At 44.0% G+C, this 25,261-nt stretch overlaps 1 protein-coding gene across 1 annotated transcript in view; it reads right to left on the bottom strand.

Annotated features, from left to right (window-relative positions):
- LOC132565948 (nucleus accumbens-associated protein 2-like) overlaps positions 1-22,668 on the bottom strand; it is a gene marked incomplete at its 3' end in the record, with an annotated part of 28,004 nt that extends 5,336 nt beyond the window's left edge. The window contains exons 1-2 of the mRNA XM_060230564.1: positions 21,828-22,668; positions 621-788 (exon numbers count right to left, since the gene is read on the bottom strand). Coding sequence (XP_060086547.1) covers positions 621-788; positions 21,828-22,668 — 1,009 coding nt within the window. The remainder of the gene's footprint in view (positions 1-620; positions 789-21,827) is intronic.
- Between the last annotated feature and the right edge of the window lie 2,593 nt (positions 22,669-25,261).

Raw genomic sequence — 25,261 nt, 5'->3', positions numbered from 1 at the left:
ACTAACCTTGAACTGAACATAGTTAGTATAAAGACTTGGGAATCTTTTTAAATGTGTGTAGAATGCAACCTTCAGGTGCACAGAACCGTTACATCTGTGTGTAAAAATGTACTCAGTTTCGATTAAGCCAGTTCTGGCAAGGATATCCTTTCTGAGTGCCTGCTACTGATCTTCCAATAAAAGCCTTTTCTGCATTCATCACTGTTTTCTGCACTCTTGAATGAATCTGAGCAAAACCTCACACCTGGTTTTGCCAGAAACGTGTGGTCATCTCATTGGGGTATACTTTTCACTTTTTTATGGCTTCCTAGACTTGGGAAGGCATCCTTTGAGACTTAATAGTACTTTCCCTAACCTGAGGTATACCTGGGTCTCAATTAGTATGATTTTAAATAGCTTCCAAGCATCTTGCAGGAATATGACTCTTCTGGATCTCTCCTTGAAGTCCCTTCCAACTAGTTATTTCATTTTTGCAACGTTCCCCCTATTTAAACTCCACCCCCCCCCCCCTTAGAGGGGAAAAACTACATAAAAATTGTGTATAATCATGTACAACCAACTGAAGGTGAGAGACCAGTTCTAAGCATTTCAGACATAATAGGAGGTTCCAGTTTAATTACCTGCAACAAGTTCAAGTTTCTCTCCAGGATCTCCTTCTGAGTAGAGTTTTGGATGGCACCGATATCCAATTTGACTGATGAGACTTGCTGGGAGAGCAACTAAGTCTCGGCGAATGAGGACACAGGAGCGGCTCTCTAGTGGCACCTGTTCTGGTTTCTCTGGAGGCCCTGGAAATGAAGCACAGACAAGGAGCATTAGGGCAAGACTGTTTATTGTGTGAACCTCCTATTTGTAGACCCCCGTGCTTGAAACAGATGAGAGCGAGGCTAGGCAAGTGAACCTTCCCTGCAGCTAGCTGCAAATGACCCTTGTTCTCTGGAAACATGTAGAACCTTCAAAGGCTTGCATGGTACCCCCATCCTGCCGGTGGGGTGGATGTATCTGGAGCAGGACTACCAGACTGGCCGCAGGGCAGGAAGGATAACAAGGGAAGTGGTCCCAGAAGAAACAGGAGGAGACAAAATCTCCAGCTTGAGACTCTCTCTACCTTCAGCCCATCAGGACTGTGAAGAACCAATCAGCATCAGTTTGGGAGGGTGACCACAATAAATTTTTCCCCAGTCACCTTCCCTCAGGCACATATACAGAAATCTTGTCAGAACTAAAGTAAACTAGGCACCAGACAGTTTTTGCATTTCAAAAACCACAAAGAATATTTATTGGTTCACAAAAGGTAAGAGAGTGGTAAAATAATATTAGTTATTTGAAGGCAAATCAGTTGGCAGGCAGAAATTCAAAAGAAACTCAGAGAATTGTCAGGCTGAGATAGTTTCAAAAATATATAAACAGGCAGGCTTAATAACTATGAACAAACATGAGGCAGGCTTTAGTGATAAACAAAATCTTTTGGCAGGGAGTGCCTTCATGGCACTAGGAACTCTAGGCAGAGATGGAATAGCCCTAAGCTCAGGCTCCTTTAAATCATAAAAACAATAAACGATCATTCACTCTTTGCCATACACCCTGGGGACTTCTGACTTGTGCCAGATCAATATTCCCTCAGACTCATACACTAGCATGCAGGAGTCACACCTTCTGAGTGTCAAGCATTGTATACTCATTTTATATTATAGAAGCCAGATTTCGGAATTGTTACTAACCCAGAATTAAATATGGGCACATCAAAGTAGCAGCCCCCACCTTTCTTCTTTCGCTTTTACTAACAGATGCAGGAATGTCCTCTTTGAAGATAAGACCTCCTGGGACTTGTTCTCAGGCTCAGCCAGACCTGAACCCAGGATGTGCTAGTCGCAATATAGATAAGAAACCGAGCGTGTGAATTTCACACGTGAATGTAGAATTGTTTATAGAACCTTTGATGTGCCATTTTAAAGCATGTATTCTAGTGTTACAAAGTATCAGTTCCAATATTCAGCTGGAATGAGCCACATGGATTATCAATAAACCTAACTTTGTTTCAAAATCCAAGGACTGGTTATTTTGAAATCTCATGCTTGACACTGAGTGCTCTTCTAGCCCCTCACTCCTGTGTGTCCCACCCAGCCAAAACCCTGGTCTGGCTCTTGCGACTCCTTCCTGGCCATAAGACTCTTGTCCCAGTATGTGTGTGTGAGAGTGTTCTCATTTAGACCAGGAGTCTGCCCTGTTGTGCTGACAGACCTCCTCAGAGAGTTTCTCCTCACAGAAGGTGCCTTGCTTTGCCCCCTTCTGCCCTACAACTCTCTCCCAGACAGGAACTGCTCTGTCTCCCAAGGAATTCAGCCCACAGCTGACTCTTAGCTCCTTTCCAGTTGCTCTCACAACTGACCAGCTTCAGTTCTCTCACGGAACTCCTCAGTACCCAAACTGAAATGAACTGTTCCACTCCTAAAGCTCAACACCCCGAGGTGTTTTACTTCCCTCCAAGTGTATCTCAATTCGCTACATTTTCATAACCATAGCTGTGGCCCAGCCAATCATTGCAAGGCTGTTCCCCAGTTTACAGGCTAACTTGCCTGAGTCTGTCACTAGGACCTTTTTTTTGTTAGATCAGCATCATTGCAGGCTAATTCTGCTGCAAGGAAATCCACACTAAGTGACATAAAAGAGGAATCATAGAGTTGGAAGGGACCTCCAGGGTCATCTAGTCCAACCCGCTGCACAATGTAGGAAACTCACAAATACCTCCCCCTAAATTCACAGGATCTTCATTGCTGTCAGATGGCCATCTAGCCTCTGTTTAAAAACCTCCAAGGATGGAGAGCCCACCACCTCCCGAGGAGGAAGCCTGTTCCACTGAGGAACCGCTCTAACGGTCAGGAAGTTCTTCCTAATGTTGAGACAGAAACTCTTTTGATTTAATTTCAACCCACTGGTTCTGGTCCTACCTTCTGGGGCCACCGAAAACAATTCCACACCATCCTCTAGATGACAGCCCTTCAAGTACTTGTAGATGGTGATCATATCACCTCTCAGCCGCCTCCTTTCCAGGCTAAACATGCCCAGCTCCTTCAACTTTTCCTCTTAGGACTTGGTCTCCAGACCCCTCACCATCTTCGTTGCCCTCCTCTGAACCTGTTCCAGCTTGTCTAAACCCTTCTTAAAATGTGGTGCACAAAACTGAACACAATACTACAGATGAGGTCTTGCCAGAGCAGAGTAAAGTGATACCATCACTTCACGTGATCTGGATGTTATACTTCTGTTGATACAGCCCAAAATTGCATTTGCCTTTTTTAGCCACCACATCACATTGTTGACTCATGTTCAGCGTATGATCCATTGAGACCTCTAGATCCTTTTTGCACATACTACTGTTAAGACAAGTCTCCCCCATCCTATAGCCATGCACTGGATTTTTTCTACCTAAATGCAGAATTTACATTTATCCGTGTAAAAATTCATTTTATTGGATTTAGCCCAGTTTTCCAGTCTGTCAAGGTCATCCTGTATCCTATTCCTGTCTTCTACTGTATTTGCAACCCCTCCCAATTTAGTATCATCTGCAAATTTAATAAGCATTCCCTCTATTCCTTCATCCAAATCATTGATAAAGATGTTGAACAAAACAGGGCCCAGGACAGATCCTTGAGGCACTCCGCTTGTCACTCCTCTCCAGGAGTTTGAGGAACCATTTGCAAGGACTCTTTGGGTGCAATCTGTCAACCAGCTGCAGATCCACCTAATGGTAACAGAATCCAAACCACATTATACCAACTTGTCAACAAGGAAAGTATGTGGAATCTTATCAAAAGCTTTACTGAAATCAAGATAAATGATGTCTACAGTATTTCCCTGATCCAGCAAGGTAGTAACTTTCTCAAAAAGAGATCAGGTTTTTCTGACATGACTTGTTCTTGAGAAACCCATGCTAGCCATCTTTTCTAAATATTCCAAGACTGACTGTTTGATGATTTGTTCTAAACTTTTCCAGGGATAGATGTCAAGCTGACGGGTCGGTAGTTACCTGGATTTTCCTTTTTCCCCTTCTTGAAGATTGGGACAACATTTGCCTGCCTCCAATCTTCCAGCACCTCTCCTGTTCTTCAAGAATTCTCAAAAATACTAGCTAGAAGTTCAGAAATTACATCCGCAAGTTCTTTTAGAACCCTTAGATTCAGTTCATCTGGCCCTGAAGACTTAAGTTTCATGCAAAGAAACTAGGTGTTTATGTACTACCCCTATGCTGATCCTAGGTTGGAACTTCATATCCTCATTATATGTTCTGTTTTTTCCATGTTGACCACCGTTTCCCTCAGAAGAGAAGACTGAGGAAAAGTAGGAATTGAGCAGTTCCGTCCTCTCTTCATTACCTGTTACAATTTCACTACCATGTCCTTGCTCTTTTTCTTACTCTGAACATAAGAAAATGATGAGCTGCAATGTAAAAAATTTGCATGCAAGAAAGACAATGGTACAAGAGTCAGCAGCAGACTCGTATTCAGCTTCAGACACCCTTCAGAATCTCTTAAGACACTTCTGATGCCTTTCATTCCAAAGGGATCAACAACAAACCTTTCTGGAACTAAAGCACCCACCTGATGAAGTCAGGAAACAGATTAACAAAGCCAGAATGATACCCAGAGAAAACCTGTTACAAGACAGACCCAAACAAGACAATAACAGAACACCACTAGTGGTCATACACAACTCTCAAATGAAAACGGTTCAACTTATCATCAACAACTTAAAACCTCTATTGGAGAGTGGCAGCTCTCTTTCAAAAGTACTGGGAGGGTAAACCTTATTTTACACCTTATTTTAAACCTTATTTTAATCTCAAACAGCTCCTCACCCACAACAATACAACATCTAATCTGATCATGGATTCCAGTACCAGAGCTTGCAGTAAACCCAAGTGCCAACTTTGCTGCCACATACACCCGGACAACACAATCACTGTACCTAACAACATTAACTACACCATCTCAGGCTCGTTCACTTGTTCATCTTCCAACATTATACATGCCATTAAATGCCAATGAACTGGAGAACTCCCTGGGGATAGGCCACTCCCCCCCCCCCCGGACCGACTGGAAGAACAATCCTGCACAGAAGAGGAGGAGCCTATCTCCCAACAGTACGGACCGACCCACAGTCCAGGCCACCAGAAAGCGAGTGATTTCCATGCTGGCTGTACTCTGTCAGAGGTGGCAGCAAGGAGTTCGATCTGGGTTGAAGAATGAATGCACAAGCACTTTTGTCCTATGTGAACTGTTGACTTTAAACTTGAACTTTAAATGCATTCTCCAAGCCAACCCAGTCAGGCAGAATTTAAAGAGAGAAATGTCTTCTTCAAGCTGGCTGATGGCTTGAAGCCACAGTTTGACCACCCCTGTTCTGTATCCTGTTTCTTTCTTCTACTGTATTTGCTACCCCTCCCAATTTAGTATCATCTGCAAATTTAACAAGCATTCTCTCTATTCCTTCATCCAAATCATTTATAAAGATGTAGAACAAAACAGGTCCCAGGACAGATCCTTGAGCCACTCCACTTGTCACTCATCCCCAAGAGGATGAGGAACCATTCACAAGCACTCTTTGGGTGCGATCTGTCAACCAGCTACAAATTTTATTTATTTATTTGATCTGTATCCCGCCCTTCCCACCAGTGGGCTCAGGGCAGGTGCCATCAAACGTTAATAACAGTTAAAATCAAAACATTTAAAATCCACAAATTAAAATATCTGAAAATTCAGCATGGTAACCGGTGCCTCTACACAGCCCACCAACAGATGCAGATAGTCATTTCAGGGCTCTAGGCCCGAGGAGGAGACTGAATAGCAAGGGGATGCCCTCTGCTTCAGCTAAAGGCCCAGCAAAAAAGTTCCATTTTACAGGCCCCGCAGGCAGGGCCCTAATCTCTGAGGAAAGTTCATTCCACCAGGCAGTGGCCAGGGCTGAAAAAGCCCTGGCCCTAGATGAGGCAAGTTGGACATCCCCAGGGCCGGGGTCCACCAAGACATGTTGGTTCCCTGATCACAGGGCCCTGCAGGGCTCATATGGGGAGAGGTGGTCCCGAAGACAGGCTGGCCCCTAACATGGTAGGCAGGGAAGTGAAACTGCAGCAGTTATGAAGAGTGGGTGGAACTGCTCAGTTCCTATGATCACCATCTTCAAGTACTTGAAGGGCTGTCGTCTAGAGGATGGTTTTCTGTGGCCTCAGAAGGTAGGACCAAAACCAATAGGTTGAAATTGAATCAAAAGAGTTTCCGGCTCAACACTAGGAAGAACTTCCTGACCGTTAGAGCAGTTCCTCAGGAGGTGGTGGGCTCTCCTTTCCTGGAGATTCTTAAACAGAGGCTAGATGGCCATCAGATCCTGTGTATTTAGGGAGAGGTATTTGTGAGTTTCCTGCAGTGTGCAAGGGGTTGGACTAGATGACCCTGAAGGTCCCTTCCAACTCTATGATTCTAGGAATATAGGGCTTTAAAGGTAAGCACCAACACCTTGAATCTAATCCGGTACTCAATGGACAGCCAGTGCAGTTGGCACAGCAGAGGGTGGGTCTGTGTCCGCACAGACAATGAAGGCAGCACCTGTGCTGTCACATTCTGCACCAGTCAAAGGCAGCCTGGAAGTGGCTATTGTATGGGTCACTGTAGCCAGGTCACAGGGGGCGAGATACGGAACCAACCGAGGGAGACCTCAGAGTGGCAGTGGCTCCTCACCCCTGGCCTCCTAAATCCATGCCCCTCATAATGGCTGCCCACTTTTTCTACCTCCAGGTGGGTGAGGCAAGGCTGGAACCCTTCCTCCAACCCGTGGGGCCGTGGCCACCGACCGGCAGGGCCTCACTGCAAGGCCACCGAGTCTGCTGCAGATTCCACGCATTCTCCTGCCCTCCCTTGTAGCTTGGAGAGGCAGACTCCTGCCGTCGCCAACAGAACCTCCCTTGCAATACTTATGCTATATTTTGGTCTTCAGGAATTCCTCATCCACTAGTTTTGTGTAACTGGTCACACAGCACATCATCGTCTAAGTGTTTCAGAACTTAGGTCTTGCATAAACATCACTCTGTACTCCTTATAACGCATGGATGAGAGTCTTTCACTGCATATTGTGTGAAAATTACAGGAGACCAAGATAAAATATTGCTGGGGATTCTCTTTCAAATTAGTTATACAAAGAGAAAATAAAACTAACGTTGCTACCTTGTTAAGAGAGGCACTGAAAATTCTGAAAGAGTTATAGCTGGAACCTGGCTCTATCTACATGAAAGTAATGAGGTTACAAATAAAGGCTTACAAGAAGAGGGAGGAGGAAGAGGAAACGACCTAAGTCAGCAGTCCCCAACCCCCGGATTGTTGGGAACCTGGTGCACACGGTGCCCTAGGCAAGCACCTAGTTTGCCTGCCTCGTCTGCGGCTGCCACCCCTCCCTTCTCTTCTGCTCTGCCTGCCCCCACAGCATGATCAGAGCACACCTTGGCCCCACCAGCTGTGATGAGGCATGCATCTTATCCTTGGCTTCCCCTCCCTTCGGGTTCCAGAAAGGAGGGGGGAGAAGCATCCTCCAGAACATGCTTTGAAGAAGGATAAGATGCATGCTGCGTCACAGCCGGTGGGGCTGAGGTGGAGCGCTCTGATCGTGCACAGAGGCGGAGCGGGACAGGCCCTTTGATGGGGGAGCAACGGAGGGAGGAGCTGCGTTGCAGCGCTGCAGAGGTGAGCGGCGGGGTGTGTGTGTGTGGAGCCTGCCCAGGGTTTTAATCAGGCCCACAGGACTCTTTTCTCCCTCCTCCTCTACTCACCTTTTGAAGCATCAAGGCTGCCGAAGTTCCCTGCTCTTTCTGCCTTGTCTTTGCCGACTGCAGCAGGAAGTGAAGCTGCAAGGAAAATGTGGAATGGATTTTCCATTAAGGTCTCTGCACCCAGATAGATAAGGCCTAGAGACCTTAATGGAAAATCCATATAACATTTTACTTGCAACTCTGTTTGTGCTGCAATGCATTTCAATGGAGGGGAGATCAGTTTCACTTTCAGCATTCCTATAGTCAGCTGAAGCTCATGCTTCCTAGAGTTGTGTCCTTTCAAATAACAGGTTGATGCTTTGAGCCAGTTTGTCTCTTTTGAATGGACCGGACCTAGTGAGTACTCTAACCTGGGAACCCACAGCCAAAGGCTGATATTACACTGGAGCCGTTTCCAATCTGGGTAGACCTGGGGGGGGGGGGGGAGGGCAGGAGAGAGAAGCTTGCAATGCCATTTAATTGTTTTCCCAAGCTCAGAGTATTTTATGCTTTTAGTTTCTACTGTGATCCTTGGGCTTTTTCTTGATATTTTGTTTTAAAAATTGCAATCCCACTATTTCCCCAGCTTTCCATTTTAAACAAAATATTGCAAGTTTTAAGCATGTTTGTATTTTAAGTTAAAAAATAATATATTTAATGGTGCTTGCCTGTATTCTTTATAAACTTTATATCTCTGCTACCTCACATGACATTTTATGGCACATACAGGTCAGCCTGGCAAAGTCTGATTTATGTCAGATCCAGATCGCCTAACAAAATGAGTTAGACACTCCTAATTTAAAGACTTATTACTGAGGGAAATGATTTTGATGTTTGAGCTGAAGTGAAACCCAATGTGCAAGGGTTAACTTTAGCCAACAGAGAAGCAGGAGTGAAACTTAGAGATGCTACATATTATAGTGAAGTCTCTGTGTTAGACAGAGTTTGATACATCTCAAAGCCAACTTGGTAGTGAGGAATGAAAGTGTGATGGAATGGGGTCTATGGGTGGACACTGAGCATGCTTAATAGCTTCATAAATATTCACTAACACGCTTAGCATATGTAATTGCTTCAATTGCATGGACATGGACTACATGTTGAAGGCGGGGATTCATATTAAGGAGTTGATATGCAAATTGTGTGTGTAAGGAAAGTTGCAAACCTTGCTGTCTCATCCAATGAGATGGCAGGGGAGGGGCCTATCAGTCAGGATCAGGATAAATTGCATGGGATTTTGTTAATGAGCTTGAGCTTGCCTGATGTGTATTGCTCCTGCTGATATCAGTAAAAACTTTAGAATGGATCTACTTAACTGACTTCGTTTTTCTTTTGGAGGTTCAAGGGGGAACCCATTTATAACAATTAGTGCATTGGCCTGGAATTTATGTATGCCTTGGAGGTTGTCCACTCATCCAGTGAACTACCATCAGAAAAGGTGCAGCACACGGATTTTCTGTGGTGTGCTGATGCTCCGTTGACTGGACCTGTGGTGTGCTGATGCTCCGTTGACAGATCCCAAGTCTGTTATTGAAAGTCAGTCCAGGGAGATCTCTCAGGCGGGGTTGATGCCCACTCAAAGGCCTAAAAGGCGAACTCGCATTTGGTGGAACAGAGACGTCTCACTAATTAAGGTAAGACCGTGACAATAATGGGAAGTAAAAGTTACAGAACAAAAAGGGTAGAGAGGTGTCATTGGGACACCTCAGATTCCACCCAAGGGGAACAGTTAGAGATTCCACTCTACAGTCTGATGCAGGTATATGTTAAAAGATTGAGGTGGTAGGGATTTTGACTGCTTTTTGTGTGGCCACACCAAAGGGAACTCTCTTGGCAATCAACTGGGTACCATTCTCCAGGTGTAGCCAGGTGACCTCCTGGAATTTCTCCAGATTGCAGCTGCATTCTTAAAATATTCCAGAAATTTCAACTTGGACATGGCGATTGGGTGATTTTTCCCAAAGAATTCTCTAATAGCAAAGAAAGTATCTATAGTAATGAGTATTGGAAAACAGAAGGGGGAAATAATTAATCTGTTGGAATATTTTCTTTTCTCTTTTCCTTTCTTTTCCTTCCTGTTCTTGTTAATATCTGGTGTTTGTAAAGCAGTGACATGTCTTCTCAGTGAAAAGTGTAAGTTCTGTCTTGTTTAAGTAAACTAATTTGGAAATGTTGTTGGAACATTATAAAGAAATACAGAGAATGTTGTCTGTAAAGTCAGAGATTAAAGGTGTTTGGAAGGTAGTAATGTGTTAATATAGAGTTTGCTTTCATGGTTGGAGCTGAGCAAGGTAACTGTGGCACAGAAGGTTTAAAAACAGCTGAAAGTTCTGGAGAGTGTAGAAGGGTTTAAAGATCAAAGCAGGATATATATAAAAAAGAGAGGGAGAAAAGGATTTCTTCCTTTTAAAAAGGGTGTTAAGAGATTGTTTTAGTGTAAATATTTGGAGCAGCTAAAATGGATCCAATTGCTTTACTTGTGAATTGTTTGGCAGAATTTTTTTTTAGGCCGAACTGTGAGTCTTTCTCTTGCCAGCAGACTGGTATCCTCCAGTTCCTAGCCCCTCCTTTTGGAATGTTGGGAGACAGTATTATATGTTGATAAGATGGAGAGGGCAAGCTCTTTCTCCAAGGATTTTTTTTCTTTCTAAACAGAGGTTTATCTTGTCTTTTAAAGTTTTATAAAATAAAAGGACAGTTGTAGATAAATGATTTTTTTTGAAATGTTACTATTTCAGAAGGCAGTTCTTTCCAGTTTTGTTAAGCATTTTAATTTTAAGCATTTATGGCTTTTAAACCTGTTTTTTATCAGTGTTCTGTAAATAAACAAAGGAGTTGTTGAAGCACATTTGGTATAAGAAAAAGTGAAATGTTTAGGTCATTTGTTAAAAGGACATGATGCTTTGACCCTAAATGAGTAGGGGCTAGTGCTCCCTTTGGGCTGGCTCAGGGATTTTTGGTCAACTCACACTTTTTATAAAAGTGGTCCTAGAGCACAATAATTTCTGCAGTGGCTCACAATTTTAATGCCAGTGGCTTACAGTGTAATTTTATTCACAAGATTCGCCCGCTTGGAGGGAACATTGATACGTCAATTGGTAACATGATTATACCACCAAATAAACATGATTTAAAAGAGATTTTTAAGATTTTTAAGTTTTTGTGGAGGCTAATAATTGTGATTTGAAGATTATGATGTAAAAAAAAATTCCATAATTAAGTTGTGGAATAAAAAGTGAAAAATTTTAATTGGACCCCAAGTGGAAATAAAATTCTTTTAAGGTCTTATGTGAATTTGGGATTTCTAACCAAAAAGTGGGCAAGAAAGATCTCCTAGATCCAGTAGGGTGAGAATGGCCACCTTTTGTGCTGCCTAGAGAAATAACTTTTGTTGAGAAATAATTTTAATAGTAGTTTATAAACAATTAAATATAATAATGATAGCCACTGGATGACAAATTCCAGATTGCTGAAATATGAAGCTATTTTGCTAAAATAACAGGATCTTAATTTGGACCATAGGATAAACAGTGAGTTCAGCTTCATATTTGGAATCTGAAGACTTTAAAAGAATAAGGTAAAAAGGAATTTGTGAATTTCCTGCATTGTGCAGGGGGTTGGACTAGATGACTCTGGAGGTCCCTTCTAACTCTATGATTCTATGATTTTATGAGGAACATGATGGTATAAAATTTACAAACCTCCAGGTTAAAAGGTAACTGTTCCTCTACCCCCAGGGAAGTGCTGTTTATAAATGGTTCTTTCCAGGTGGCAGAGGAGAAAAGGTGTAATGTTGTAAAGGGGAGTAAGGTGCGGGGGGAGGTAAAACGGGACAATTATTTTGGATTGGTCTGGCTAAACCTGTACATTGTATGTTTTAAAATTTAAACTTTATTAAAGGGAAAGGGTGGTGTATTTAGGTTGATAAAACTCTTAGACATTTTGAAGGGAAAAAGGAAATGCTGACCAGTAAGCATAAACAATTAATAAAATTCAGGCCTTGAATTCAGCAGGAGCTCACAGGAGCACAGCTCCTGAACCTTTCAGATAGCCTCTCCTCTTCCTCCCCACCTATCTATCTTGTTCATCGGCTAGTAGGTGCAGCTGCAAAACATCAGGTCCACCACCTATTTTTCTACAAAATGACCTGTGATAAAAATTAATATCAGAAATATTAAGGATTGGTGAAGCAAAGGGAACAGAACAGTTGGTTACTGTATATGTGTGTGGGTAACAGATTGAATTTTTGGAAGAGGTCATAGAGAATATCCTAACCAACGTGGCAGTTAAAGAAGATAAAGAAACAAAATGGGGTGCTGGGAAATGTGGCAATTTAAAGTGTAGTTAAAGGAACTTAAGGTATAATTTGTGTTTATAGTTGGGAATTATAAAAGGGAGACAGTGGCTCTCCAAGCCATTAATAGATAAGTGTTAAAGTGGTTGGTTCTATGATTCCATGATATGGATTGAGTGACTGGATTTTAAACCAAGACTTAGAAGGAAAGGCTGTTGTCTCAGCAGTGGTTGGAACCTTGCAAGGTGATGCTGAGGGACGGTGGCTCAGTGGTAGAGCATCTGCTTGGGAAGCAGAAAGACCCAGGTTCAATCCCTGGAATCTCCAAAAACGGGTCCAGGCAAAATAGGTGTGAAAAACCTCAGCTTGAGACCCTGGAGAGCCGCTGCCAGTCTGAGAAGACAATACTGACTTTGATTGACCAAGGGTCTGATTCAGTATAAGGCAGCTTCATAAGTTCATATGTACGTAAAACAGCAGTTCACACAGCAGAGAGTGGCTGGACGCATTACACACGAGTGAAAGAGGCTCCAGCACCAACAGATTATGTTGCTGATAAAATTAGAATCATAGAGTTGGAAGGTACCTCTAGGGTCATCTAGTCCAACCCGCTGCACAATGTAGGAAACTCACAAATACCTCCCCCTAAATTCACAGGATCTTCATTGCTGTCAGATGGCCATCTAGCCTCTGTTTAAAAACCTCCAAGGAAGGAGAGCCCACCACCTCCCGAGGAGGAAGCCTGTTCCACTGAGGAACCGCTCTAACGGTCAGGAAGTTCTTCCTAATGTTGAGCCGGAAACTCTTTTTATTTAATTGCAACCCATTGGTTCTAGTCCTACCTTCTGGGGCCACAGAAAACAATTCCACACCATCCTCTATATGACAGCCCTTCAAGTACTTGAAGATGGGGATCATATCACCTCTCAGCTGCCTCTTCTCCAGGCTAGACATCCCCAGCTCCTTCAGCCTTTCCTCATAGGACTTGGTCTCAAGACCCCTCAGCATCTTTGTCGCCCTCCTCTGGATCCGTTCCAGCTTGTCTATATCCTTCTTAAAATGTGGTGCCCAAAACTGAACGCAATACTCCAGGTGAGGTCTTACCAGAGCAGAGTAAAATTGTTGGACAGTAGCACACTCACAAACAAATAATTAAAAAAAAAAGTTTCTAGGTGTTAAATGGACTCTGAGGAGATTGCTCTATACAATGCATATTGTTTGATATATTCTTATAACCTTTGGAGTGGGAGGAGGTTGCAAAAGGGAGATTGTGTGACACTTAAGAGATTCAGGTTTACCAGAATGAAAAGGGGAATAGAATCATTTACACATAAAGGATTCTAGATTGTGGGTGTGTCAGAAAATAGTAAATACACTACAAGGATTGGTCTAAGCCAGGGGTGGGGAACCTCCTTCCCGAGGGCCGTATGTGGCCCTCAAGATCACTTGGTGTGGCCCTCGGGGATTGCTGGGCCGAACCAAGCCATGTGGCAGCCTCCCTGGGGCCTGGCTGGCTGGCCAGAATTGCTGAAGGGCCCGGAAAAGTTACTGTCACAGTTCAGTTTGCACTTGATTATCCCAGATGGTGTGGCCTAATATGCTAATGAGTGTGTGGCCTAATATGTTAATATTAGGGGATGTGGTCTAATATGGTACTGAGTTCCTGCTGGGCTTTTTCTACAAAAAAGCCCTGGACCTAGGCATTTGCCTAGGGCGGTGGACCATGTGTGTGTGTGCCAGATTAGGCCCCACATGACTTCAAATAGAAAAACAATTATTTGCATTAATTTTGCTGGCCTGAATCAATCGCCTTCGGCGGACCACTGTTTTTTAAGTTGATAATTTTTTATGGCCCACAAATGATGTTATAAATATCCATATGGCCCTTGGCAAAAAAAAGGTTCCCCACCCCTGGTCTAAGCAAATATTGGAAAGATTTACGCGGATGGATTACATTAATTCAGAATATTAACCAGGAGAGATAAACGGATAAGACATAATTGTGATAGGAGTGAGACAAAGGAGGGATGTGACAATAATGAAATAGATAGGGACTAATTATTTACATGACATCCTCAGGAGTAAAGGTTGAAGAGAAGTGTCATTGGATATTCTTTGAGTTTTTAATCATACATTTTCTTTTCTTTTGGTATTTAGAAGTATATGGACAAATACCGGCAGTGGTTGTTAAAGAATTCAACACCACTGACCCCGACTGATTGTTGGGAGCTACTAACAAGGGGGTTTCTATTAAGGGTAAGGGGAAATGGTCCAAAGAGACTGATTGGTAAGTTCAACATTTGCCCACATGAAGAGTTAAGACACTACCAAGTAGAAAACAAGAGAGGTGTTTGCAATGAATGGACATGGTATACTCAAAACACAAGTTCCAAAGAGTTTAAACTAAGACTGTCTTTGTTTTTAATAACATACGCTAAACAATCAGGGTGGGAACTGTTCTACACTCCAGTTAAGGAGTCCTTCTGGGTGGAAACTATTGGTGACTAGGCGCTACAAATTTAAAAACACTTCCCTTCTAGTACCAGATCCAACAGAAATATGCCCAAAGTTAAAAGAGAATAAGGAGTTTTGGGAAAACAAGAGGATTATTTTGTAGACCTTGTAGTCCTAAAATGGAATCATGGGAAGAAACTAAAGAAAGGTTCTTTAGAAACCAAGATTTAGAAAGCCCAGAGGGGGAGTTAGATCCCCATGGGCCAGATTAGAAATGGGGTTGGGTCCCAACAATTGAGAAGCTTATATTTGGTATCATAGGTGGTCTATGTGAGTTTTATTTTTTCATTGCAGAAGGGAATTTATTATTACAAGTCCATGAGATCACATTTGGAAATTAGTTGCTATGTTATCCTTGGGGACCTCAATTAGATACTAGAAGCTTATGGCATGGGATACCAATTATTATCAATAATATCAATTATAACATAACAAAAAGGCCTAATAAAGTAACTGGGAGTTGGTTTGAATATGGATGGGCTTGAAATAGTATAGGAAGTGAGGAAGGGCATAAAGGATGTCCCCAACATATTGGTATAGTCTGGGTATATAACCCATTTAAGCAAATTGGTAAAAAGGGAATAAAACTTGTTTGAAAGAGATCACTAAATGTTCTGTGTGGCAATGGTCAGAATGTAGTTATAGATGTACTCAAACAGAGACCACTTGTGGAATTAAACCACCAAAATCAACAGAGTGGTTGCCAATTCCAGTTAATGCAAGTGGATGGAAATATTACAAGGCGTCTAGACTGGCTCACTTTGGTAATGCAGATGTAGGGCAATATCATTCTTCAAATAGTATGTGTATTTGTAGGCAAGGATGTATTACTCCTCCTGGAATATATTTTCTAAAAGAAGGGAGGAAAGTTTTCAAACTATCATAGGGAATGTAAACAAGTAGCAAACTCTTTGTCATTCTGGTGAAAAGCAAAGATTTACTAGAATGGCACCAAAAAGTATCCAAAAATGGAATTCAAGTAACTGAGGAGTTTTGTGCTGGTAAAGAATTAGTGGTACAACCTAGAGAAAATATTATAGGGATAAGTATAGGATCTGCAGTTTTTCTATACATGTTTAATTTGTTCAATTTCAAGATGGAATGGTATTTGGAAATGCTATTTGTAGAGTTCTCAAAAAATAGGTGGAGATCTTTAGCAGCTAAAAACATATACACAACAAAATAGAATAACTTTAGATTATTTGCAGCAAAAGGGGGTGCTTGTAATATATTAAGTCAGACTTGTAAGGAGGGTTTGAATAGTGTTTCTATGAATCCAAAAGGGTATTTTGGAACAGTTATTTTCTTGGTTATCAAATTAGATTTGGTTAAAAAGAGATATTAGTGCTTGAAATATAATTGTAGATAATGTTGTTGCTTAGCTATGCTTACCTATTTGCTGGTAGCATTTAAGAAATGGGATGATGAAAGCAACAACACAAACTTAAAAGGTAAAATTTATGTTGGCACATCTGGAAGTCACTTCAGCTCAAAGAAAAAGAGTGGGGATTGAGGGAAATGATTTTGATGTTTGAGCTGAAGTGAAACCCAATGTGCAAGGGTTAACTTTAGTCAACAGAGAAGCAGGAGTGAAACTTAGAGATGCTACATATTATAGTGAAGTCTCTGTGTTAGACAGAGTTTGATACATCTCAAGGCCATCTTGGCAGTGAGGAATGAAAGTGTGATGGGATGGGGGCTATGGGTGGACACTGAGCATGCTTAATAGCTTCATAAATATTCACTAACATGTCTAGCATAGGTAATTGCTTCATTTGCATGGACAAGGAATACATGTTGAAGGCGGGGATTCATATTAAGGAGTTGATATGCAAATTGTGTGTGTAAGGAAAGTTGTAAACCTTGCTGTCTCATCCAATGAGATGGCAGGGGAGGGGCCTATCAGTCAGGATCAGGATAAATTGCATGGGATTTTGTTAATGAGCTTGAGCTTGCCTGATGTGTATTGCTCCTGCTGATATCAGTAAAAACTTAGGAACGGATCTACTTGACTGACTTCGTTTTTCTTTTGGAGGTTCAAAGGGAAACCTGTTTATAACATTACTACCACATATGACAACATTACTAAATCAGATAATAAAAGATGAACAATCACCACATTCAGGGGAAGACACAAGAATCACAGTGATTTTAAAAACTGGTAAACAAATAGAAAGCTGGATTCTTAGTGATCAATAGCGTTATTAAACCAGGATGCAAAATTATTCACTGCAGTTCTCGCATCTAGAATTGAATGTTATAATAAAAAGACTAGGTCTCTTCAGATCAGTCAGAATTTATACTCCAAAGGGAAAATATTGGACCCTGCCCCCCCAAAAAGAACATTAAATGCCGTTCACAAGAGGAAAAATATGTCTCTAGCTATTGTATCTATAGGTGCACAGAAGGGAATTGATAATTTGGAATGGGACTTTAATTATTGGACCTTTAGTAAAATTAAATATTGGACAATATTGTATAAATGAAATACAATCATTCTATCAAAACTCAAAAGCTAGAGCGCAAGTTAATGATTTTTACTTGGAAAGTTTCCTCCTAACAAGAGGAACTAAACAGGGGCTGTCCCCTTTCACCCTTGTTTTTTGTTCTCTTATTAGAACCTTTGGCAACACCCACAAAGACCAATAAAAATATTAGAGTTGAAAGTAAACAGTCAAGTACATACAATTAATATGTTTGTGGATGACACGGCAGTGTTAACTGTAAACCCTAAAGAAGCTCTACTAGAATGAAAGAGAGAGATCTGTGAATGTGGAAGAATTACATATTAATTATTAATATGTAATCCTATATATATAAAAGCCCTTTCGTGGTGGCAAAATGGAGCACCCTGATTGGTTGGGACTGTGTTGCATCAACCTTTGGCCTGTCAAACCATCAGCGAAGGTCTGTTGCATTCCATTGGCTGAGGATAGGAAGAGGAGGGAAACAGCCACTGAAAGCTTTCCTCAATTGGCTGAGGGCTCCTGGGTCTTCCTGGTGAGCGTGTAAAAGGAAGGGAAATGAAAAGAGCCCCTTCTGTTTGTTTGAAGCTGCTTTGCTTTCGGTTTCCTGTTGGTTGAAATACAGCAGATAGTTACATTAAGCAGTTCCAGTGAGTAAATTGCTCCAGTGAGTAAACTGCCCAATGAGATCACAGAAGTGTGTGCTTGCAAACTGTGTTTATTTGGCTGCTTTGTGTGTGTATGTGTTCACTTTCATTTAGTGGAAATGCAGTCAGCTGCTGGGGATCAAGGAAATGAAGACTGTATTCAGAGGAATGGCATTGTTTTTTTTTGGGGGGGGGGAGGGTGAATCGGAAAGTCTCCTGGCTCCACCCTCAGAGTCTCCAGGTATTTTCTGAATTGGACCTGGCAATCCTATAGCCAAGCTTCATTCTGTCAGTAAAAGGCTGAGGGAGGATGTCTTTTCTCAGCCTATTTTGGCCACTGAGAGAGAACTCACTGGACCCAGTCCTGACTAGGGCAGTCAGTTCCAGGTTGGTGGGAAATTCCTGGAGATTTTTTGGTGAAGTCTACAGAAGCCAGACATTGGGGGAGGGGAAAGGCCCCAGCTAAATATAACACCATAGAGTCTCCAAGGGGAAAGAGATCTGTTGTCTGGAGTTTGGGTGTGATAACAGGATATCTTCAGCCTCCTCCTGGAGGTTTCTTACTCGAGACCTGGCAGCACTGTCTGGGTGACTTGATGCCACCTGACTAGTATAACTTAATTGGGTCTGGCTGGTTGCTCCTGTTCAGAAATTACAAAAAAACCAAACACTGCGATATACTAGCTAATAATATTTAGTAAAACATTTTAAAAAGTCATAAATTCTTTTAAACGCATTATAAATAAGTTCAATATTACAACGTTACAAAGAAAAGTCCATCCAATGAGCACCTGGATGTAGGCTCATTTCATCAAAAGTCAACAGTATTTCTATTTTTTTCAAAGTTATCAGCTTCTTATTACAATTCAGTGTTAATATTGGGAGCCAGCCAGGTCTTAACATCTTCTCTAAACACATGCAAAGGCCTTCTAAATTTGCCTAGCAAAATGCTCTCTCCAAAAAGCTTGAAAATTAACTCTTATTTAAAGAAAACTATTCTAGGTAACTCCATGCAACCGTGTCTTGGATATCTCTTCCTTAAAGGTATAAAACACAGTTATATAGTAAAGACTCAATGCTATAGTAAAGATTCACAAATGGTGTTTCAATAGATCCTCACAGAAATAGTAAGTTTCTGGTATGATTTTAAAATGTTTTAAATACTATTTAAATGTTTTAAATACCTCATTCATGTATCATTGAAGGGGATGGTGCTGCATTTATTTAGTAAATGTAAGAAAGAGAGTCCGGTTCATCTCTTAAAATTATCATATTTAAAGTACATTTAAGTGAATGTATTATATATGGTTTCAGTCCACAATAACTTTGATTGCCGCTGTGACGTGACAGTCAGAGCTTCAGGACAGGATCTGCAAGATGCAGATTCCTACTGTGGAAGCTGACTGGGTGATTTTGGACCACTCACAGACTTCCAGCCTAACCTACCTCACAGGGTATGTAAGCTGCTTTGGTCCTCACTGTGGAGAAAGACTGGGAGGGGAGGACGAGATGGAAAGTTGAAGTCAGTCAGGCAGATAAAGGTAGGTTGATGGTTGGTTGGGAAGGAGAGAGGGTTGCCAACTCCAGGTTGGGAAATTCTTGGAGATTTGAGGGGTGGAGCCTGGAGAGGGTGGGGTTTGAGGAAGAGTGGGAACTTAGGCAGGTACAATGCCACAGACTCCACCCCCCCCCAACCAGTCAGTTCCTCCTGGAGAACCATTGCTGCCAATCTCCAGGTGAGCAGGAGGAGAGAGCCACATAGGCATTCACGTTAAATCAACCTCAAATCCTTAGAAATGCAATTATTTATATAACAAATTATTCATAGAAAATACAGCGCATCACAAAGTGCAAAGAACTACTCCCGAAACAACCAGTCCTATATTGATGTCCGACAGTTTGTTTCTTGAAATTGGAGTCGGGAAGTAGTGTGCAATGCCGTGAAAACAGAGTCCAGTGCTCCAATTTTCCTCTGTTAGCCAATATCTGGATGGAATGCAACAAGGCAGTAAGACGCAACAGGGATGCGCTAAATGCCCTGTTTCACGCGAGGCTTCAACGAGCTTCGGCAATGACTAAAACCTTCATATTGGAGACCAACGCTCCTACCTTCAATAGACAATTGGCGGCATTGGTCTCCAATACGAATGGAGCGCTGGTCTCCAATATGAATGGTTTTAGTCACTGCCGAAGCTTGTTGAAGCCTCGCATGAAACAGGGCATTTAACGCATCCCAGTTGCGTAAATAATTGAATTTCTAAGGATTTGAGGTTGATTTAACATGAGTGCCTATGTGGCTCTCTCCTGCTCTACCTTTTCACGTTACTCTGTTTGGTTGCTATATAGTCTCCAGGTGAGGCCTGGAGTACAGTCAGAACTACAACTGGTTTCCAGATGGGCAGTTATCAGTTCCCCTGGAGAAAATGGTACACTGAGTCATTATACCCAGCTGAGGTCAATCTCCACCCCATGACAGTCAGTGTGATGTGCCAGTTGGCAATTTACAGCAGGGTCTGCCAGATCCAGCTTCTCGCTGTGGAAGTTGACTGGGTGATTTTGGACCAGTCACAGACATTCAGCCCCAGGGTTGTTGTGCAGATCAAAAGAGGGAAGGGGAGAATGAGCCAGTTTGGTGTAGTGGTTAAGTGTGCCGACTCATTTCATTCCCCACTCCTTCACTTGCAACTGCTGGAATGGCCTTAGGTCAGCCATAGCTCTGGCAGAGCTGTCCCTGGAAGAGCAGCTGCCATGTGTGTCCTCTCAGCCCCACCCCACAGGGTGTCTGTTGTGGGGGAGGAAGATAAAGGAGACTGTGAGCTGATCTGAGACTCTGAGATTCAGAGTGGAGGGTGGGATATAAATCTAATATCATCTTCATTATGATGTAAGTTGCTTTGATCCCCACTGCAGAGAAAGACTACACTATTCCTAGAGAAAGGCTGCAGGGAAGGGGGAGGAGATGGAAAGCAATCTACCCCTATCTCTTTTGCCCCCATCCCTTCTTTCTCAAGAACCCCCCTTTTCTGATAACCTACCCCACATTTGAGAGCCCCATGGCACAGAGTGGTAAAGCTGCAGCACTGCAGTTTTAAGCTCTGCTCACGACCTGAGTTTGATCCCGGCGGAAGCTGGGTTCAGGTAGCCGGCTGGAGGTTGCCTCAGCCTTCCATCCTTCCAAGGTCCATAAAATGAGTGCCCAGCTTGCTGGGGGGAAAGTGTAGATGACTGAGGAAGACAATGGCAAACCACCCCGTAAAAAGTCTGCCGTGAAAACAATGTCACCCCAGAGTCGGAAATGACTGGTGCTTGCACAGGGGACTACCTTTACCTTTTTTTACCCCACATTTCCCCACTTTCTCCATTTCCCTTCCCAATAGCTGTCTTCTCGACATACCTTTCCTCCATCTTTCCTTTCCCTTCCCAGCCCACCCCCAAGGCCATGAAACTTATCCATAGCAAATTTCTAGTGCCCACTGTATTTCTCCCCACAACAGGCCTTATTGCTAGTATTATATATAAATATTAAACCAAAAATACAATATAAAATCCAAAAGGATCTAGGTTTCCCAATATTTCATAAATCATTTAAATATCTGGGAATAACTATTTCAAATAAAATATTAAAAGATGATCCCAGATACATTTGACAATTATGAGTAGAATTAGTGCCATGAAAATGGTGTTGCTACTAACATTAAATATCTTTTTCAAATACTTCCCATAGAAATTATACCAAAAGACTTGGCAAGGTGGCAAAAAAAATCTTAATTTTACATCTAAAAGTAAAAAACGAAGACATGCAGGTTCTTTAGAGAAAGGAGGGTGGATTAATGGGGATTGAGAAAATGTTATGAGGCAAATCTGTGGAGAGCATGAGCATTGTATCTGGACGCAACTTCTGATAAATCATGGGTTGGCATGGAAGCAAATGGGAAACATCTGGAATTAACTGAGAAAACTGTTTTTGGAGGGGGGGAAAGCAAGATATACAAAATGGGCAAAGAATGCTTTTCTATATGCTCCATTAAGCTTGGATTAAAGGGGAAAATAAAGTGATTCAAAGAGGTCAGCTGGGGGTGGAAAGCGGAAAAGACACTGGGATGAAACTAACCCACCTGTATAGCCCCCCGTGGCTTTGATGAACATCTGCCCATACTGCTCTTCCACCATGGTGTCGTAAGCTTCGTCCTCCTCTTCATCCTCCTCGTTGTGATAGGAGGTGGGGCTGTCGGTGGTCGGGATGCTGCTGCTGCCGCCGGGGCTGGTGCGCTCCCCTTGCGAGTACGGCCCCGGGGGCGCGCTTGGGAGCAGAGAGGCGAGGCTGGGCACTCCATAGTAGGAGACGCGGGACAACTTCAGGGCAGGGGCCTCCAGGGCCCTCTTGGCGGCTGCGGGCGGCAGCTCCATCTGTTCGTGCTTGACGCGGCTGAGCAGGGGGATGGGCAGGGCCGGGGAGACGAGGTAGGGCCCGGGGGCGGCGGCCTGCTGCTGCTGCTGCTGCTGCGCGGGGTTGGTGGGGCTGTGCGGCGCGGAGCCGGGCTCTTCGCTCGCGGCCGTCTGGGAGTCGCAGTGGGGCGAGCTGGCTTTGAACATGAGGTCGGTGCCCTTCTCCACGATGTGCTGGATCTGCAGGAAGCCGGCGGTGTACATGACCACGAGCTGCTCGCTGGCCGCCATGGTGAGCCTGCCGGTGTAGCAGAAGGCGAGGATCTGCTGGAAGCAGGCGGGCGGCACGGAGCCGGGCAGCTCGAAGGTGCTCTTGCCGCTGCCGCTGAAGAGGTCGCGGAAGTAGAGGCTGCTGGCCGCCAGCACGGCGCGGTGGGCCTTGAAGGCCTGGCCCTTCACCACGATGCACACGTCGCAGTAGAGGCCCAGCAGCCGCTGCTCGTTCAGGGCGCCCAGCACGGTGCTGCCGAAGTTGGGGAGCTCAATGCGCAGCAGCTGCGGGGATGACATGGCGCGGCAGGGCGGCCGAGGGCGGGCGCATCTGCGGAGACAAAGGCCGTCAGGGGAGGCGCGAGGGGTGGGCTGGGGGCCCCGGCCCGCTCCCCCCCCCGCCCCGCTTCTCAGCTACCACGAGGAGGAGGAGGAGGAGGAGCTCGAGCTGCAGCGGCCGCGCACAAGGCGACGGGCGGACGGACGGGGAGCTCCTGCCGGGTTCCTCTGGGCGGCTCCATCGGGGCATAGCGGCGAAGTGCTGCTGGGGCCTCTTGCGCGCGCCTGGCGAAGGGGCAGAGAGCCCGCATGCTCGGGGAGACCAGCTGCCCGGGGAGACCAGCTTCCCTTCCCTTCCCTTCCCTCCCCCGGGGGCTCCCCTGCCCGCAGGAAATGGAGCCGAATAGAAACCAAATCGCGTCTCCAAGACAGGGGAGGTCTATGTGGCATCAAAAGTTATATATTAAAAAGAAAATGTTTACAAGCCTACTTTTAGCATGGCACCAGGCTAAGCAAGGAATCCCAAAAGAAACGGGTAAAATGCCATTCCTCTGTCCCTCTATGCATGTGTCAGTGTTAAAAGAGGATAGGCTCCTTTTCCTTAGGAGTTCTAGATCTCTACAGTTATGATGACCTTGAAGATCCTTCCAAGTGGAAAGGTCTGTGTATTCTCATGGATTCAGCACCCAAGGAAAAGAGACCTCCTTCCTGTTTCTCCACCCACTGACCAGATCACACCAGGTCAAAAAGGCTTTTCCAGGGCCTTTCCTTCCTAGAGCCCCTCTAGCATTTCATTCCTCCAAAGCTCTGTTCCCTCCTAGGAGGGAGATCTTGACCCACCCATTAGCTCTCCTGCTAGATTAGGGTTGCCAAGTCCAATTCAAGAAATATCTCGGTACTTTGGGGGTGGAGCCAGGAGGCATTGGGGTGGAGCCAAGATCAAGGCTGTGACAAGCATAATTGAACTCCAAAGGGAGTTCTGGCCATCACATTTAAAGGGACGGCACACCTTTTCAATTCTTTCCTTCCATAGGAAATAATGAAGGATAGGGGCACCTTCTTTTGGGGCTCATAAAATTGGACCCCTTGGTCCAATCATTTTGAAACTTGGGGGGTATTTTGGGGAGAGGTACTAGATGCTATACTGAAAATCTGGTGCCTCTACCCCAAAAAACAGCCCCCCCCCGAGCCCCAGATACCCTCGGATCAATTCTCCATGATTTTCTATGGGAATAAATCTCCATAGGGAATAACAGAGTTGCCAGCAGACATTTCCCTCCCCTCCCCCTGCTTTCTGACGACCCTGAAGCGGGGGGAGGGCCTCCAAACCGGGGGATCCCCTGTCCCCACCTGGGGGTTGGCAACCCTATGCTAGATCTATCAGCATTTGAATTAAGGTGAGCTAAAGTATGTCTGGAAAACATTTCCACAGACTCCTCTCACCTCCTGCCTATTCTCAGCAGGGGGGGGGGGGTGGTGGACTTTTAAAATGCAAAGTAAAGGATTTGCTCATTTCTAACCTCCCAGGGAAAAAATGCATTTATTCATACCCTAACCCAGGGCTGTCAAACTACCAGCCCACACCTGGCGTGCCCAGGGCTTCCATCAGGCCTGCTGCAGTTTTCTCCCCCCCTCCTCACCCTTTGAAGCTCAGAGGCTGCCAATGAGGTTCCCAGAGAGCCAGTTTGGTGAAGTGGTGAAGTGCGCAGACTCTTATCTGGGAGAACTGGGTTTGATTCCCCACTCCTCCACTTGCAGTTGCTGGAACGGCCTTGGGTCAGCCACAGCTCTGGCAGAGGTTGTCCTTGAAAGGGCAGCTGCTGTGAGAGCCCTCTCAGCCCCACCCACCTCACAGGGTGTCTGTTGTGGGGGAGAAAGGAGATTGTAAGCTGCTCTGAGTCCAATTCAGAGAAGGGCAGGGTATAAATCTGCAGTCTTCTTCTTCTGCCTTGCCTTTGCCTGCTCCTTCTGGGCTTGCAAAGCTGCAAGGAAAACCCAGAATGGATTTTCCATTAAGGTCTCTGCACCCAAACAGATTGGTCTATCTGGGCCCGGAGACATTAATGGAAAATCCATTCCATGTTTTCCTTGCAACTTTGTGCTGCAATGTGTTTCAATGGAGTGGAGCTAAAACAGTTTCACTTTTGCAGTGTTTATGGTAAGTTGAAGTTCCTTGAACATAAAGGGTTGATGCTTTGAGCCAGTTTGTCTCTGCTGAATGGACCGTAACTAGTGAGTACTCTAACCTGGGAACCCACAGCCAAAGGGGGATATTACACTGGAGAGCCATTGTCAATCTGAGTAGACTGGTGGGGGAGGGGAGAAGCTTGCAATGCCCAGCCATTTCATATTTTCCTAGACTCAGAGCATTTTATATTTTTTGTTTCTGCTGTGATCCTTGTACTTTTATATTTTATATTTTTTATTTTTAAAATTGCTTTGCCAAATCCTACGATTCCCCCACCTTTTCGTTTGAAACAAAATATCACAAAAGCGTTGAGCATCTTTGTATACACATCTTTAATTGCATTTATATCTCCACTACCTGGCATTACATTTTATGACACGCATGGCTCGGCCCAACAAAATCCTATTTATGTCAAATCTGGCCCTC

The sequence above is a fragment of the Heteronotia binoei genome, unplaced genomic scaffold (assembly GCF_032191835.1).
Source record: "Heteronotia binoei isolate CCM8104 ecotype False Entrance Well unplaced genomic scaffold, APGP_CSIRO_Hbin_v1 ptg002236l, whole genome shotgun sequence".
NCBI lineage: Eukaryota > Metazoa > Chordata > Lepidosauria > Squamata > Gekkonidae > Heteronotia > Heteronotia binoei.
Note: the sequence above shows the minus strand (reverse complement) of the source record. Positions and strands in the feature narration are given on the sequence as shown.